Source organism: Protopterus annectens, chromosome 3.part1 (genome assembly GCF_019279795.1).
Source record: "Protopterus annectens isolate FY-2018-M chromosome 3.part1, PAN1.0, whole genome shotgun sequence".
In the NCBI taxonomy this organism is placed as follows: Eukaryota; Metazoa; Chordata; order Ceratodontiformes; family Protopteridae; genus Protopterus; species Protopterus annectens.
In genome coordinates, this window is record NC_056732.1 from 1346860957 (window position 1) to 1346877378 (window position 16422).

General features: G+C 40.9%; 1 protein-coding gene across 2 annotated transcripts in view; it reads right to left on the reverse strand.

Moving 5' to 3' along the window:
- Nucleotides 1-16422, reverse strand: part of TRIM55 (tripartite motif containing 55) — a 1312971-nt gene that overhangs the window by 931607 nt on the left and 364942 nt on the right. For both annotated transcript variants that reach the window (XM_044067375.1, XM_044067376.1), the window contains exon 3: nt 8990-9155. In XM_044067375.1, the coding sequence (XP_043923310.1) occupies nt 8990-9155 (166 nt within the window). The remainder of the gene's footprint in view (nt 1-8989; nt 9156-16422) is intronic.

A 16422-nucleotide genomic window follows, 5' to 3' on the forward strand; every position in this document is an offset into this window, starting at 1 on the left:
AATCTGGTCTGATAAGTGGGCTGATCTCTAGGTCTAACTTTATGGTGTACACAATTGAGAATTTGTCTAGTTTGTCTGTGAAAATATACTCAGAAAAAAATAGTTTGTGCAAAATTTGAACTGTTTTCATTCATGCTTACATGATGGACATGGTTATTAAATGAAATCAGTCCCATTTTCAAACTGTCTCTGAAGCCTAATAATGACTGCACGTGTCTCTTGACTACATAAAACTGCAAGTCATAGCTGCTCCCTGAAGAGTAACATGAAAGCACTACTGAGCCTTTGGTTTGAATCTCTTCACCACCGTAAGCAATAAGCTTCGCAGACTTTGTCAAATCAAGTTGTTCTGCAGATTTTACTCTAGCAAACATTTCTGCAGCCATAACATTGCACTTTGAGCCAATACCTACTATGAGCTCTACAGGACTCCCATTAATCTGAACAGTACAAACGATTGCATTCTTTATTCACAAATCTATTGCATTGACTGTTTTACCAAGCATAGACACACCATCAACATAAAAAGTAGTGTTGCAGTTTTCTAATCGATCAACTTGCCTCTTTGAATGCTCTCTTTTAATAAAAGAACGTGCCTTATTTCATCTACAAAACCTTTTGAAATAATTCCACTTATTACATTTGTGGCATTGCAGACCAAAAGCTAAGCACTTTTCTCATTTGGATTCATGATTACCACCAGAATTATGACAGCTGACTATGAGGCTATAGGTTTTGCTGAGTCACCCTTGAGCTTTGCTAAGTGTGCCCTAGGCGGGGTCTATATTACATTGTCGAAAGCCGACAATATCGAATCTGATATTGTTGACACGACAATAGCGAACGCTTAGAATATCGAATGTGTAAATGGAAATCTCTGTAAGGGGAGATTTCCATTTACTTCAATGTAGTGCGGTCTCAGAATTTGTATATTTAAGTAGCAGTGGATGTGGAGGGTGCAGGCAGGCTTGCCCCCCTGCCTACACCCTTTAGTTTTATTTTTTTGTGTTTACAAAAAAAAGTTAAGGATGATTCAATGTTTTACTACTTCGATAAGTAGTGATCGATGTTTACTGATTCGAAGTAGTAAAACTTCGATCATCTGATATAGACCCCCCCCCCAGGCATTACTGAAGCTGCTTTGGGATTTGCTGAAGTTGCCATGCCCTTAGGCCTGTATCTTTTAATCTGGTGCTGCATACTATCTACATTAGCTCTGGAGGGTACTGGAAAGCTTGCTTTCTCATTTGTAAGCATACTTGTGTGCCTTTCTGTAAGCTCGCATATCTGACAAATCTCAATGGCATTATTTAGTTTTAAGTTATTGTCTCAAAGCAAAATCTTTCTCATAGTATCATTATTAAGACCACACACAGGCCTGTCTTTTATGAGTTCATCTCTCAAATCACCAGATCTGCATGTTTTAGCCTTATTTCTCAAGTCGGTTATATATGCTGCAAAAGTTTCATCAGGCTTTTGATCTCCTGTGTAAAAGTGGCTCTTTCCACTGTAATACTCGTTTGGGGGTTGCACATTTCTCTAAATTTATGTTTTAAGCATTCAGGGTCGTTCTGTGTTTCAGCCTGTACCACAATATGGCAGTGCTCCCCCTCCCCTGCAAACACAGCAGGTGCATACACAAGTGAACACTCTCTTTCAGTGGTTTCTGAACAAGATAAATTAAGCAGAATAAATGCCTTTTTATGTGTATCTTTGTCAGAAAAAGCAGCCTGTATGAAAATATTGTATTCCTGCTCAAACACTCTCCAATTTTCTGCAATATTGCTATCAAACACAAGTGTCTGCGAAATTCTTCTGCCATGCACATAAATTATAGTTTAAACACAATGCAATCTTGCCACTTGTAATTATGTAAGAACACACACACACACACACACACACACACACACACACACACACACACACACACACACACACACACACCAGGTACTTGTAATAATATTCAAATGCACAATAATCCCTGGAAAGATTGTACTTTGCAAAAGAATCTTTGAAATAACTGTACTTTGCAAAATAACTGCACTGTAATAGTGCACACATTTGCCAACACTCTGGATACTTCGAATAGCTTTAGTTAATGTGAAAAAGTAGTACATTGCAAACAAATATGGTCATTTTCCCTTTTTTGTATATTTTACAGGATGTGGATATTATTTCAAATGTTTTTGTAATTATTTTGAATATTTTTATCAGTATGTAACAGTTTTGGACATTTTGTTTAATTAGAAATTCATTCTGAGCATTATGAGTACTTCATTTTATATTCATGGTGAAGGAAATCATTTAAGCGAGTTTCCGTACCTGGAACTCTTTCCTGACCTGCTTGCAAGTCATTTGAGCAGTAGGGATGATCCACTCTGGTATATTTCTCCCCTTCTAACCAGTTGCTTCATGGCTGTGACTGTGGATCCCATTCTGACACCATATTGCTCATCTTGTACATATTAATAAGACGAGGAAGCTTGTGTGTTCGTTCAAGTAGTTTATTGCATACAAGCACATCAGGATGGATAGGTTCATAGGCTCATAGGTGTGTGCTAGGCTACTGGCCCTGGAGCCTTTACAAGCCTAGCCTATAGAATTACCCTGGCATCGTGCCACCCGACCTTAGTTTCTAGTGCCTCTGTTGGGTAGAGCCACTGGAGTGATCCCCGGGGCGAATTTTCTATTTCCCATCCACTCATCAAGATTTCTCTTGAAGAGGCCCAGTGAGGTGTTCTGTTTGACATGTATGGGAAGTCTATTCCACAGCATGGGCAGTCTCTGGGTTATGAACCTGTCTCTCCAGCACGTTCTTTTGATTGTGGTAATGAGGTTGAGACCTCTGGAGCATGTGCTGTGGAGGGATTGGGATTTCTTTAGATGTAGCATTTCTAACAGATTTTAACTTATAAAGTCATGCAGAGATCTCCTCTAAGGAGATGATATGAGACAGAGAATAGTTGGAGTTTTTTGAGTCTGTCCATATAGGACAAGTGTTTAAGGCCTAGTATCCTCTTTGTGAGGTACTTCTGCAGCCTCTCCAGTTGTTGCAGGTGTCTAGTGAGGTACATGCCAAATGGGGCATTGTACTTGATGACTGGCCTAATGAGGGTAGAGCAGAGGGAGACAATGACCTCTTTCTTCCTGGATGCAAAACCCTTAGTAATGTGATGTGCCACATAGAAGGACTTTCTGACCACAATGGCAGTTTGGTGGTCAAAAGAGAAGTTGCTGTCAACCTGTGTTCCCAGATCTCTTATAACACCTTCTGTGTTCAATGGACTACCATCAAAGTGGTAGTTCATGGGAACTGGGTTTTTTCCCAAAGGGGATGATGACATTTTTTGACATTGAGATTAAGGCCATGCTTCTGTCACCAATCGTTGGTCTCAGTGAGGCCTTTGGATGTCAACATCACTTGGGGAGTTAATAATGGCTCCCAACTTGCAATCGTCTGTGAACTTTGTCAGCCAGAGTTCCTTTGTGTTGGACTGGACTTCTGAGAAGTAGATACCAAACAGGAAAGGACCCAAGACCGATCCCTGTGGGACTCCACTTGTGACTGGTCAGCAGTCTGACTTGAAGTCAGCTACTTTTACACTGTGGGTTCAATCTGTGAGTCAGTTTGCAACCCACCTAGTGATATAGGGGTTCATGCCTAGCTTAGTGAGTTTTTCTATGATTCCTAAGTGGGGAATGGTATCAAAGGCCTTGGCCAGATCAAGGTAGGCTGTATGAACCACCTTGCCTTCATCCACAGCTCTGGTGACTGACTCAAAGAAGTCGACCAAGTTGAGCAGGCATGATCTATGCTTCACAAAACCAAACTGTGTGGGATCCAGAGATTGGAGATTCCCTATGTCCTTGTTTATTAGGTCCATGATGATGCGTTCCATAGCTTTGCATATCAGACTTGTCAGGCTAATGGGGCGATAGTTCCCAGGGTCTGTAGTCACTCCTCCTTTGTAGAGAGGGATGACTATAGTAGTGCTCCATTTGGTAGGGACAAAGACTGAGGTGAGGCTGTGACTGAACAGGGCACACAGGTGAGGTGCGATTTCACTCCGTAGTTCATGTAGAACACAGTCAGGGATATTGTCAGGTCCCATAGAAGCTGTATTCTTGGCCTTGGACAGTGCTGTTTTAACCTGTGCAGCAGTAATACTGGATGCCTGGCAATCTACTGGTATTGTGATTGGTCCTTTGGGGGGGTATGGTTGGGACTGAATCTGTTGGCCAGTATATTGGCAATATCTGTTGGCTTGGTATAGGAGGTATCATTGTGCAGTAGCTCAGAGCAAATCTGGGCATAGTCGTGGAGGTTCTTTACATAACTATAGATGGCCTTGTGGTTGTCTTTAATATCTACTGCAATTCTGTTTTCATAGCTAGCTTTAGAGGATTTGATGAGGCATCTTAACTTTTTGTTGTGGCTGATAAGGGAGTTTTTGCAGTCTTGGGACTTTACCTTATTCCGCATCAGTTTCCTCCTTCTGTTGTTGAGTTTGTTTATGGCAGGGGACCACCAGATTGGCTTCCTTTTTTTGGAGGAGAGCATCTTGGTTCTGTTGGGTATTGTGAGATCCATGCATTTGTGTACGTGTTCGTACAGTGCATTGGTGCATGATTCGGTGGTCATGCAACTATTCTCCATTTGCATGGGTGCCATGAAGATAACCACCTCTGTTCTTAGGAGCACAAATTTAGCTTTGGAGAAGTTTTTCATGGTGGTTAAATTCACGGGGGGAGGGTAGGAGGGATGTGGATTTCCAAGATGGTTAGTTTGTGGTCAGATCTAACCAGAGAGGAGTTGACTATTGGTGTAGAGCAATGGTCGCCCATGTTAGTAATGACCAGGTCAAGGATGTTGCTACCTCTAGTGGGGCTAAGAACAAGCTGGTCCAGGGCATTGGAATTAATGAATTACAACACATGCTCCCCATCAGGGAATCGAACCCCAGTCTCCTTGCGTGACAGGTGGGGATGGCAGGAATATTAAACTTAAACTAACTGACTGACTGACTACTACACACATGCATGCTTACACTCTAGCTGCTCACTCTAAATAGCATTCTTGCTTGCATGTGCTCAGTACTTATATGCACGTGCCCACTGACTGGAATGCTCCTTAATGGTACATCACACACTCTGATCTGCAACCTCCCTGTACACTTCCCTCATCAGGCCAATAACTGAGTACAACACCTCTTTTGGTATGTACCTTTCCAAGCATCTGCAGAAACTGGACAGCCCACAAAGGGTCCTCACAAAGAAAATTCTAGGTCTTCAGCATCTGTCCCATGTGGATCATCGGAAATCACTGTCACTTTATTCTGTTTCATACAGACTACTCAGAGGTGATCTCTGCCTTGCATGCAAGGCAATCTCTGACCCTGCTTTACTGGAAATGTTGCATCTCCGTTAGTCAAATGGCCCACGGGTTACTCACTCTAAAGACCTTAACCTGGTATGTGACATTAATAGATCCTGCATGAGGGACAGATTTGTCTCCCAGAGGTTTCCACACCTTTGGAACAGACTCCCACTTCATGTCAAACAGAGCAACTCATTGGCCCTCATCAAATGCAATCTGGATGATCGGATGGGTAACCATAAATTCACCCTGGGGGTTCCACCTGTGTCCCTCTTGGACAGGGGCAATAGGTGCTGATCATGGAAATAAGGGTAGAACTTGGCTAGGCTTGCAAGACCCCTAGGGGCATTAGCCTAGTAACTTTCTATGATCCTATGATCCTATGAACCAAACAAGAATAAATGAGGAAGTTAGGACCAGAATCAGAGGAATACAAGAAGCAAATTGCGTTCTTTGTTACACAGAGGTAAAAATAGTTAACAATATTTCAGATAAAGAAGAGAGTGGTTCAAAAAAGAATAGAAGAGAGACACTGAGAGAAAGATGGAGAAAAAAGTGACAAGAACAGGGTCCTCTGTATTAACAATTCAGATTTGTGAAGAGAATTAGAAAGACACTTGGACCAAGGCACATTGGTGCAGCTGTTTCAGTACCAATTTGTTAAAAGAAGGACTGGAGACAGCATATTAACTACATACAAACTTGGAAAGGTGATTTTGTGCATTAAAAGAAGGGGGTAGTAGCTAATCTATGTTTTATCAAGAAATTGTGCTTTTAAGACATAGTTATGCCCTTGGTCATAATCACACTCCTTAAAACACAATTTTCTTGTAACTTTCTGTGTTAGCCACAGTCCTAGTCTGTGTAATTGTTTGCATTCATGGACCAGTACATAATTTTATTTTATGTTACCTATTTAATTTGCATCCAGTGTATCTGTAACAACACTGCTTTATATAGCAATATGACAGTACGGTTTCCTGCTAAACTAATTTATAAATAATTGCAACAGAAATAGTAAAAACATAATAGTAGTTGTCTCTAGTTCTATATCAGATATAAGCTGATATATATACTAGTAAATCTAATGCTGATACTGACTGCTGTCCATGCCCTTCATATATAGCCCCCGTTAACCCTAGATGTATTATTGCTGCAGATCTGAAATGACCACTGCATGAAATTCTGGTATTTGTCATTACAAAGACATTTGCAAGTTACTTTAACATGGATAAAATGTGTTAATAAACTGAAAGCAAAGCAAAACAATTTTCTTATTGAATCAGTGAGGACTGTTCCATATAAATGATTTTGTCTGGACTGATTTAAATAGTCCACTCTCAATGACATAATTCTAATTGTCCATAAGAAAAGTTCTTGTCCCAAATGATAAGTCCCACTTTTAAAGTGCATCTAGTGAGCTCTCCATAATGCAAAGTAAACATGCTGCCTACCTGACGACTTCCTGTGCAAGGTAGCTGCCTCTTCTTAGGGTGATGCTGAATTGCAAAATACACAAAGAGCCAAATGCAACCTGACCAAATGCCTGGTAATTACAGTTTTAGAGGTGTTTCTTTGTGCCATATGTTATTTTAAGTAACAGTTGAAGACATGTTTCTAACAGGTTCAGGTTCATTTTTAATAGTTTGCTCAGGCCAGAGCTGTTGATAAAAGAATAGAACACGTGCAGACCTCCAGGAGCATCTTTTCATGCCCGTGGCTCTGTTAACAAGCTATTTCAGAGCAAGGAGCCTGGAGCACCCATATGCATTGCTCATTTTAAGTAGTTCCCCTTTTCTGAGGTTCGGTACTGGGAGATGTTATGTGTGCCTCTCTTTATGGAAAAATACTTGTAACAGATTTAGAGCATTGTCTAGTTAAGTGACTTGCTCAGAGTCACACTATAGTCAGATAAAGGAAGGAAGAGTCAACTAGTCCAAACTTGGATGCAAATATTAACAGCTTAGATTCAATCTTCTGCATTAACTGCTTGACATTTGTATACTTCTTCATTTTCTAATAAATCACTGAAATTTAAACATCACTGAGATTTAAAATAATCAAAAATGTTAATCATTGGTGTTTCATAGTTTTTGTGGTTCACAAAATGCATGGTGATGCAAAATATTTTGTGTTAACTTTTTTAATAGCAGGTCTTTATTATGCTTATCATATGATTACATTTCACAATTCTTCATGCAAAATATTAAACACTTTAGATTAGTGACTGGGTCTTCTTATAAGCAAATAGTTAAAAAAAATTAGAGTTGTTTCACAATCTAGATTATTACCAAAGAGCCAACACAGTATACACCAACAACAGCCTCTCTCCCATTCCCCCTTTCTTGTGCCTTATTCTTTATTTCCTTTATCCCATTGGCTTTTCCTTTTAATCTAGCCCTACTTATTTATTGCATTCCCATATCAACCATTTTTTTGGTGATATTTGCTGTTTCTGTAATTGAAAACTGTTTTTCCCTGCAGCCTCAGTTTTATCATCTTGTTTTTTACCTCTCCCATAGTAGAGACATCTTGTGTTTTCCATTGTTAGTAATGGCTTTTCTTTATATCATCCAAAGCAGTGATATCAATTATTTTTGTGTATTGCCCTGTGCTTACCTTGTTTAGGAGATAAGCTCCTTCCATTGCCTGTCATATTTCTCCCAGTGTCTTTTCCACCAATTTACCCAAGTCAAAATTAAACTTTCCAATTAGCTATATTCCAAAACATGTGCCTCCAAGTAACTACTCAATTTTGCTGGCATATCCAGCATGTATTATTGATTTCTGTGAGCATTTTATACAATCTGTTTGAAGTGTAAAATATTTGTGTAGACATTTATACCGAAATATTTGGAATTTCCTGGATTTAGTTGCTTTTCTTGTAACCTCATATATTTTCTGCCACTGCTGTGCCAGCCCTTCTTGTCCTAAAGTTCTTTCCATTTCATGATCAGTTTCATTTCATGATCAGTTTTTTTTCATGATCAGTTTCATTTCATGATCAGTTTCTTTTCATGATCAGTTTCACTTCATGATCAGTTTCATTTCATGATCAGTTTCATTTCATGATCAGTTCCATTTCATGATCAGTTTCTTTTCATGATCAGTTTCTTTTTACTCTTACCCATTTTCACTCTCTGTTAGGGCTTTAAACATTCTACTTAGTAGTTTCTCCCTTTCACCTCCTTTGTCCTGGTTGCTATTAAATTTTGAATATATAATTGCTTTTCTTTGCACCTTTTGGCTACTTCATTGTCATGTTTCTTTAGTAAGCCTAATAGTCCTCTGTAGAACAGCCAATCAGTCTATCTCACTGTATAAATTTCCTTCTCTTCTTTCCAATCTATTCTCCTCTCTCCTTTTCTCAGCTACTGCCAGTAATTTATTTATTTTAATATTTGAATTTATTTATTATAGGTCTGCTCACATCGCCACATCACTACAGTTCTGGATCAGCATGCACGCTGAGACAAGTGCTCTCCATAATCATCATTAATACGATCACAGGAGCCTCCTTTGTGAAGAGCCAGTGATTACATAGTATATCTGTATGAATCCAATAAGTTTGACTGAAAAAAGCAACTATTTCAATAAATAATGCATGCATACCTTTTGTCTCTGGTAGACACTGGAAAGAGGAGCAACTTCACAGTCCTTATGAGCTCCAAAAACTTTACACAAGGAACAAGTAGGTGTTTCGCAAGTTAAGCAGTAAATGTTAATCTTCTCATCCTCATGCTCTTCACACACAGGTTGCTCTGTTTTTCTTTCAGGCCTAAACAAGATAAAGAACACATTTTCTCAAAAACAGACTCTGATGATAAATCTACATAAAAAGAGACCCTGATGATAAATGTACATCAACAATTTTATACTTAACAGACTTAAACATGAGATGAGGTGAACCAATATCACCAAAATGGTGGAAATTAGTGAGTTGTAAACCTTTTATTTACACATTAATAAAATTAAGAAACTTTTAAATGTTGTTTTTTTAAATTCAATTAAAATTAGCAGCATTAAAATTACCTTGATGTTTTGTAAAGTGGTACCTTAATACATATGTGTTTTGATAACATTTCTGTGACATTGACCAATATAATTGTAGAGACACTGACCAATATAATAATTGCAACAAACTATCAAATGAACGTTCTTGATATAGTGCCTCTGTATAATCACTTTGTATAACAAATCATAATTTAATGCTACTTACATTTTTAAAACATTCTTCATATTTTATTAAATTCAGTAGCACTTTCTGGGTATGACTCTAACCTTAAGGTATTTATAAAAGAGGAATATAAACTTTGCTACAAAAAGAATTGCACTGAATAACCTTTTTCCCATAGATGATTAAAGTCCAGCCTATCCTACTGCTCAGTCACTTTGGCTTTAAATATACTTCAGTAGTTAGACAAAGTTCACATGCTGCACATTTTCATAAGAATTCAGAAAAGCTTGAAAGGCAAAATGAATGCTTTTCCCTCATAAACCTTTCCCCACAACTGCTCCTGAAACTATGCGTTCTGCGCCAGGTATCCCTGTCCATATCACCTCAGTCACTGTCATCCCAACTGAGCAGGATGAAAACAGTTACAATGTTTGGCATTTCCCTTGATAATTAACTTAGTTTAGTCCTGATGTGCATAACACAAATGCAAAAACTAGCCTCCCTTTTGCCAGGCTGCACAAGGTTAAATGTTTCCTACCAACAATAGCTGAAGTATCCACAGCTACTTTGATCTTTTAACCTCATGACTTCAAAGCAAATTGGAATAAGCATAAAACTGAATTTCCCATTCTGCTTTTGGACACAGCATTTGTAACACACACTATCTCTATCCACATAATTTCAAGTGGCTTGGGTGTAGCCACTACATCAATATATATATGTGTGTGTGTATATGGATCTACATTTTTAAATCAAAAGTACAGTTCATCGAGCCATACTTCCTCGAATGCACTTCGCAAAAGTGCATTCCATTGAAAACGCACTTTCGCGGAATAAAAAAATAAAAACTAGCGAAAAAAAAAAAACACACTAAGTGTTATGCAGGGGGGGCAAGGCCCCCTGCACCCCCCCACACACACCCCTACTTTAATATTCTTACTCTGAGATTGCACTACAGTGGGGAAAAGGGAATATTCCCATATCCCCACTATACTACGATGTCAACAAAACTTTCCTTAGTTGCACATCAACAGTATAGGTTGACGTACAACTAAGGTGACATGTAAAATACATGTTTTTGAAAGTGCATTTTTGACAAATTGCACTTTCGCTAAAGTATTTTTGATAAAGTACAGTTCGATGAACCATACTGTCGATAAAACAAATAGGACCTCTATATATATATATATATATATATATATATATATATATATATATATATATATATATATATATATATATATATATATATATATATGTATGTGTGTGTGTGTGTGTGTGTGTGTGTGTGTGTGTGTGTGTGCATGTGTGTGTCAGATTACACACTCACGCAGGTCATTGAACAACAAGTAACAGTATGACTCATAGTTCATGAGTTGAGATGTACCTCCCTGGACTATTTGAAGAGAGACATGATGGAGCTCCCAGACTTTGTGTCCCATGGAGGTACGGGCGTAACATTGAGCAGCCTTCTACCTTCACTAAGGATGATGCCGCAAAGAAAACTGAACTGATTTTAATAATTCGCTTAGTGTTTAATGTCATTTGAAGGGAGAGTACAATATTTGCCAGCCTAGGAGGATATGGTACACAGATCTTAATGCTTAACTATGGATGGTCTGCACCACACCCCTCTAGGTTTTTTAATATTGGCTAAAAAATTGTCCACCTCCATAGTGCCTTTTTTAGGCATTGCCAACCTGATAAACCACCCACCAAAGATAACCCAGCACAGAATAATCTAAAGGTGATACTGCTCAATGACAGGAGTTTAAACAAAAATTTCCAGTCCCTGCAAGCTCTCATAACCCTGGAGAATATAGACACCTGTATAGTTATTGAGACATAGTTTAAAGGCAGGGAGAGAACCCCAACAGTGCAGGGCTGTAATGCCTTCCACACATTTATGCCAACTACTGCACAGCAAGGGACAAAAGGTAGAGGAGTCTCAATGTACATCACAAATATTCACACCTCAAGGCTGGTCAAGCAGTATGATGAATGTGCTTCTCCTCATACAACTCCCCATAAGCAAAGTCTCATACCATATACTTGAGACTTATAGTTTCCCTTCTATAACTGGGAGCCATTATTGAATCCCCAAATGATGTGGATATTCTACAAAAGGGCCTTACAGAAACAGATGCTTGGTGCCAGAGCCATGGGCTGAAGCTCAGTGCCAAGAAATGTATAGTTATCCCCTTTGGGAAAAAACATGTACCCATGAATTACCACATAGGTGGCAGTACACAAAACACCAAAAGTGTGATGAGAGACTTAGGGACACAGTTGGACAGTGGTCTCACCTTCGATAACCACATCGCCACAACAGTCAGGAAATCCTTCTATGTGGCACACCTCATCACTAAGGGCTTTTCATCCAGAAAAAATGAGGTCATTGTCCCACTGTACTCATCCCTCATTAGATCCATTATAGAATATGAGTAAAAATTTACCTAAACAGCAGAGGCCTCCAAAGCAGACACCCAAACAACTGCTACCTCAAGACACCCCACAAGCAACACATAAACCACAAAAGCAGTGTGCAAAGCAGTCACAGCCCTTAAGGCCAAATACAACACCAAACATACTTGTCATAGGTGACTCCATAGTCAGACACACTGACGTCCCACTCACCAGGCTGAACAAGGAGAGGGTCACAGTCAGCTGCCTATCGGGCGCTAGAATCCGCCACATAACACAAGCACTCGGGTCACTCCACAGCAAGTACAAATATGACACAGTCATTGTCCATGCTGGTGTGAACGACCTGAGACGCACCTCCCTGGACTGCATGAAAAGAGACATAGAGGAGCTCTCTGATTATGTAGCCCAGGCAGGTATGACCCTAACCCTGAGCAGTATCCTTCCTTCACCAAGAATGATGCCACAATATAGAGACAAGATGATCAGCTTTAACAATTGGCTTAATGTCTGGTGTCATTCAAAGGGGATCCAGTGTCTGTCTGCCTGGGATGACATGCTTGACAAGCCACGCTGCTTCAAGGGACGGCTTGCACCTGTCACCCCTGGGATTCGGATATTGGCTAAGGCTCTTGCCACCCCATAGTGCCTTTTTAGGCAAGGCTCAAATTCTAAACCTACCACCCTAGAAAACAAAAATGGGAAGAAATTGAGGGTAATGCTGCTCAATGCCAGAAGTATAAATCTCAAAATGCACGCACTCGAGGCCCTTCTCAGTATGGAGAACATCGATGTCTGTGCTGTAACTGAAACCTGGTTCAAGGCTCCTGAGAGCACCCGGCACTATTAGGTTTTACCTCATATCATGCGTTCCGCCCCAAAACCCGGACCACTCCACAAAAGGAGGGTGTATCCATATTCATAAAGGATACTCACACCTCCAGGTTGGTGGCAACGCATGAAGCTCGAAACCATCCAGGTGCAACTAACAATAGGCAAAACTGCTCTACAAATTGTAGCATGCTACAGGCCACCCTCTCAAACTCAGGAACCCCACACAGCCTTCCTGAAGACACTGGAGGGTATAAATGTATCTCCAAACACCATCATATTGGGTGACTTCAACTACCCGAATATAGACTGGGAACATTACTCAAGCCCTAACTTTCTAGCCCAACGGTTCCTGGAGTTCATAAATTCAAATGCCATGGAACAGCTAGTCACTGTTCCCACGAGAGGAGAAAATATACTAGATCTCATTGTCACAAACATGGGGACAAAATGCTCCACACCGAAGTATATCCCTCATTGGTGAGATCTGATCATAAACTAATCTCACTGGAAATCCACATCCCGCCCCACCCCAAACAAAAAGACCATAGTGAAGAACTTCTCTAAAGCAAACTTCACACTACTCAAGACTGGTGTGGTATCCTTCAAGGCCCCTGAGTCAGAGGAAACCACAACCCAAGCTGCGGAAGCCCTTACAAATGCCTTCTATGAACACCTCCAGGACTGCATGGATCAGGCAATCCCAAATAAAACCAAGACTCTTTCCACAAAGGGCAAACGTCCAGTCTGGTGGACCCCAGCCATTAACAAACTTTACAATAAGAGGAGAAAGCTATTACATGATAGAACAAAATCCATAAAAGGGAAGTCACCCCTGATCATTATTAGTAAAAAATACGAGCACTCATAAAATCAACTAAGGCCAATTTTGAGAGAAAAATTGCCATGGATTCAAAGGACAATCATAAGGCCTTTTTCAGCTATGTTAGGAACCTGGGTGGAAACTCACAGATATGCTCAGAATTAGTCCAAAATGATACAAAAATCACTGAACCCACAGACATTGCCAACATACTGGCAGACAGGTTCAGTGCAAACTTCACCCCTCTCCCCTAAAGGAGAGATAACTATCCCAGCCGAGTGTAGCCTCCCGGACATCTCAAATGCGCAGGTGAAAGCTGCTCTCTCTAAAGCTAAAACACAGCATCAATGGGACCGGATGGTGTCCCCGGCTGTGTGCTACACGAGCTAAATGAGGAATTAAACCCGCACATAAGGCAGCTGTTTAATCTCAGCCTTACCACAGGATACGTGCCCAAGGAGTGGCGTGACGGCAACTGTGGTCCCACTCCACAAAGGTGGCGCCTCACGGACCCTGGTAATTACCGCCCCATAAGCTTAACAAGTCTAGTCTGCAAAGCTATGGAGAGGATCATAATGGAGCTCATAAACAAAGATATAGGGACTTGCAGACATTGGACCCGACCCAGTTTGGCTTTGTCAAGGGAAGATCATGCCTTTTGAACTTGGTCGACTTCTTGAAATAGTCACCAAGGCCATTGATGAGGGAAAGGCAGTCCATACAGCCTACCTTGACCTTGCAAAGGCTTTCGACACAATACCCCACTCGGGTATTGTAGAAAAACTTACCAGCTTAAATGTAAACCCATATGTCACAAGATGGGTTGCAAACTGGCTTAAGGACAGAACCCACAGGGTTAGAGTTGCTGGCGCTGTGTCAGACTCCAAGCCGGTCACAAGTGGTGTCCCACAGGGCTCGGTCCTTGGCCCCTATTGTTTGGCATCTACTTCTCAGAAGTACAGGCCAACATGGGAGGACTTTGGCTGACAAAGTTTGCAGATGACTGCAAACTGGGCGCCATAGTGGAAAGTGCATCGGACACTGATATCCTTCAGAAGGGACTCACGGAAACAGATAGCTGGTGCCAGAGCCATGGCCTGAAGTTAAACGCCAAAAAATGTATAGTCATACCCTTCGGGAAAAACAAGGTAACCCCAAGCTACCATATAGGTGGCAATCCACTAAGCACAGAAGAGGTTATCAGGGACCTGGGGACCCAGGTTGACAGTGGCCTTTCTTTTGACACTCACATTGCTAAAGTGGTTAGAAAGACCTTCTACATTGCCCACCTGATCATGAAGGGATTCACATCCAGATCTAGTGAGGTCATTGTTTGCCTGTACTCTTCACTTATCAGACCAATGATCGAGTACAATGCCCCATTCGGGATGTATCTCACCCGACATCTGCAGCAATTGGAGAGACCCCAAAAGTTCCTCACCAAAAGGATAAAGGGACTCCAAAATCTGTCATATGCTGCCAGATTGAAGAAACTCCAGCTCTATTCAGTCGCATACCGTCTGCTCAGAGGTGACATGTGCCTGACATACAAGGCCATGTCCAACCCGGAATTAATGGACATGCTCCACCTCAAAAAATCCAAATCCACCAAAACCATTAGAGCAAGCGACTTAAACCTTAGCACGGATATAAATAGGACGTGCTGGAGGGATAGATTTATCACTCAGAGACTCCCTATGCTGTGGAATAAAATCCCGGTCCATGTGAGGCAGAGCACCTCGCTGACTCTGTTCAAGAGAAATCTAGACCTGTGGATGGGAGATCGTAGGTTTACCCCGGGAATCATCTCTGGGTCACTGCTGGACAGAGGCACAACAAACTAATGGGCACAGTATTTTTTCATATAAGGGGTGGCGTAAGCCACAATAATTTGGGCTAGGCTTATAAATGCCTTAGGGCAGATAGCCTAGTATAAACCTATGAACCTATGAACCTATGAATACAATGCCCCATTTGGTGTGTACCTCACAAGACATCTGCAACAACTGGAAAGGCCGCAGAAATACCTCACTAAAATAATTACAGGCCTAAAGCAGATGCCCTATGCTGACCATCTAAAAACACTCCAGCTATACTCTGTGGCATATTGTCTACTCAGAGACAATCTCTGCTTAACATACAAGGCCATGTCAAACCCTGAGTTGAAATCCCAATCCCTCAGACGCACACGCTCCAGGGATCTAAACCTTGTCATCACAATGAACAAAGCATGTGGAGGGATAGGTTCATGACCAAGAGACTCCCCATGCTCTGAAATAGACTGCCCATACATGTCAAGCAGAGCACCTCCTTGGCCCTCTTCAAAAGGAACCTTGATGATTGGATGGGAGATTAGAAATTCACCCCGGGGATCATGTCAGTCGCCCTGCTAGACAGGGGTCCAGGGAAGTAAATATTGTGGGAAGAAATATCCAAGGAATTGTTATGGCTAGGCTTGTATAGGCCCTAGGGCCGATAGCCTAGTACCAACCTATGAACCTATAAAGGCATTCTCCAATTGTGCCTGAAATCTTAAAGGAAACACAAAACAATATGCTGAATTAACTGTAAAAGAAGCCACCTATATTGAGCCTGAGGAAACCTACTGGCTGATAAATTCAACTCCAATTTTACACCAATTTCTCACCCACTCACCTATCATTATATATCCCCTGCTATAGCTCCCCCAACTATCACTAGGGGACAGCTTCACAATGCATTCTCAAACGTCAGTGATGTGGCCTGATAATATCCTATAATAGTGAAAAACATGACCTTTGGGGTCCTCTA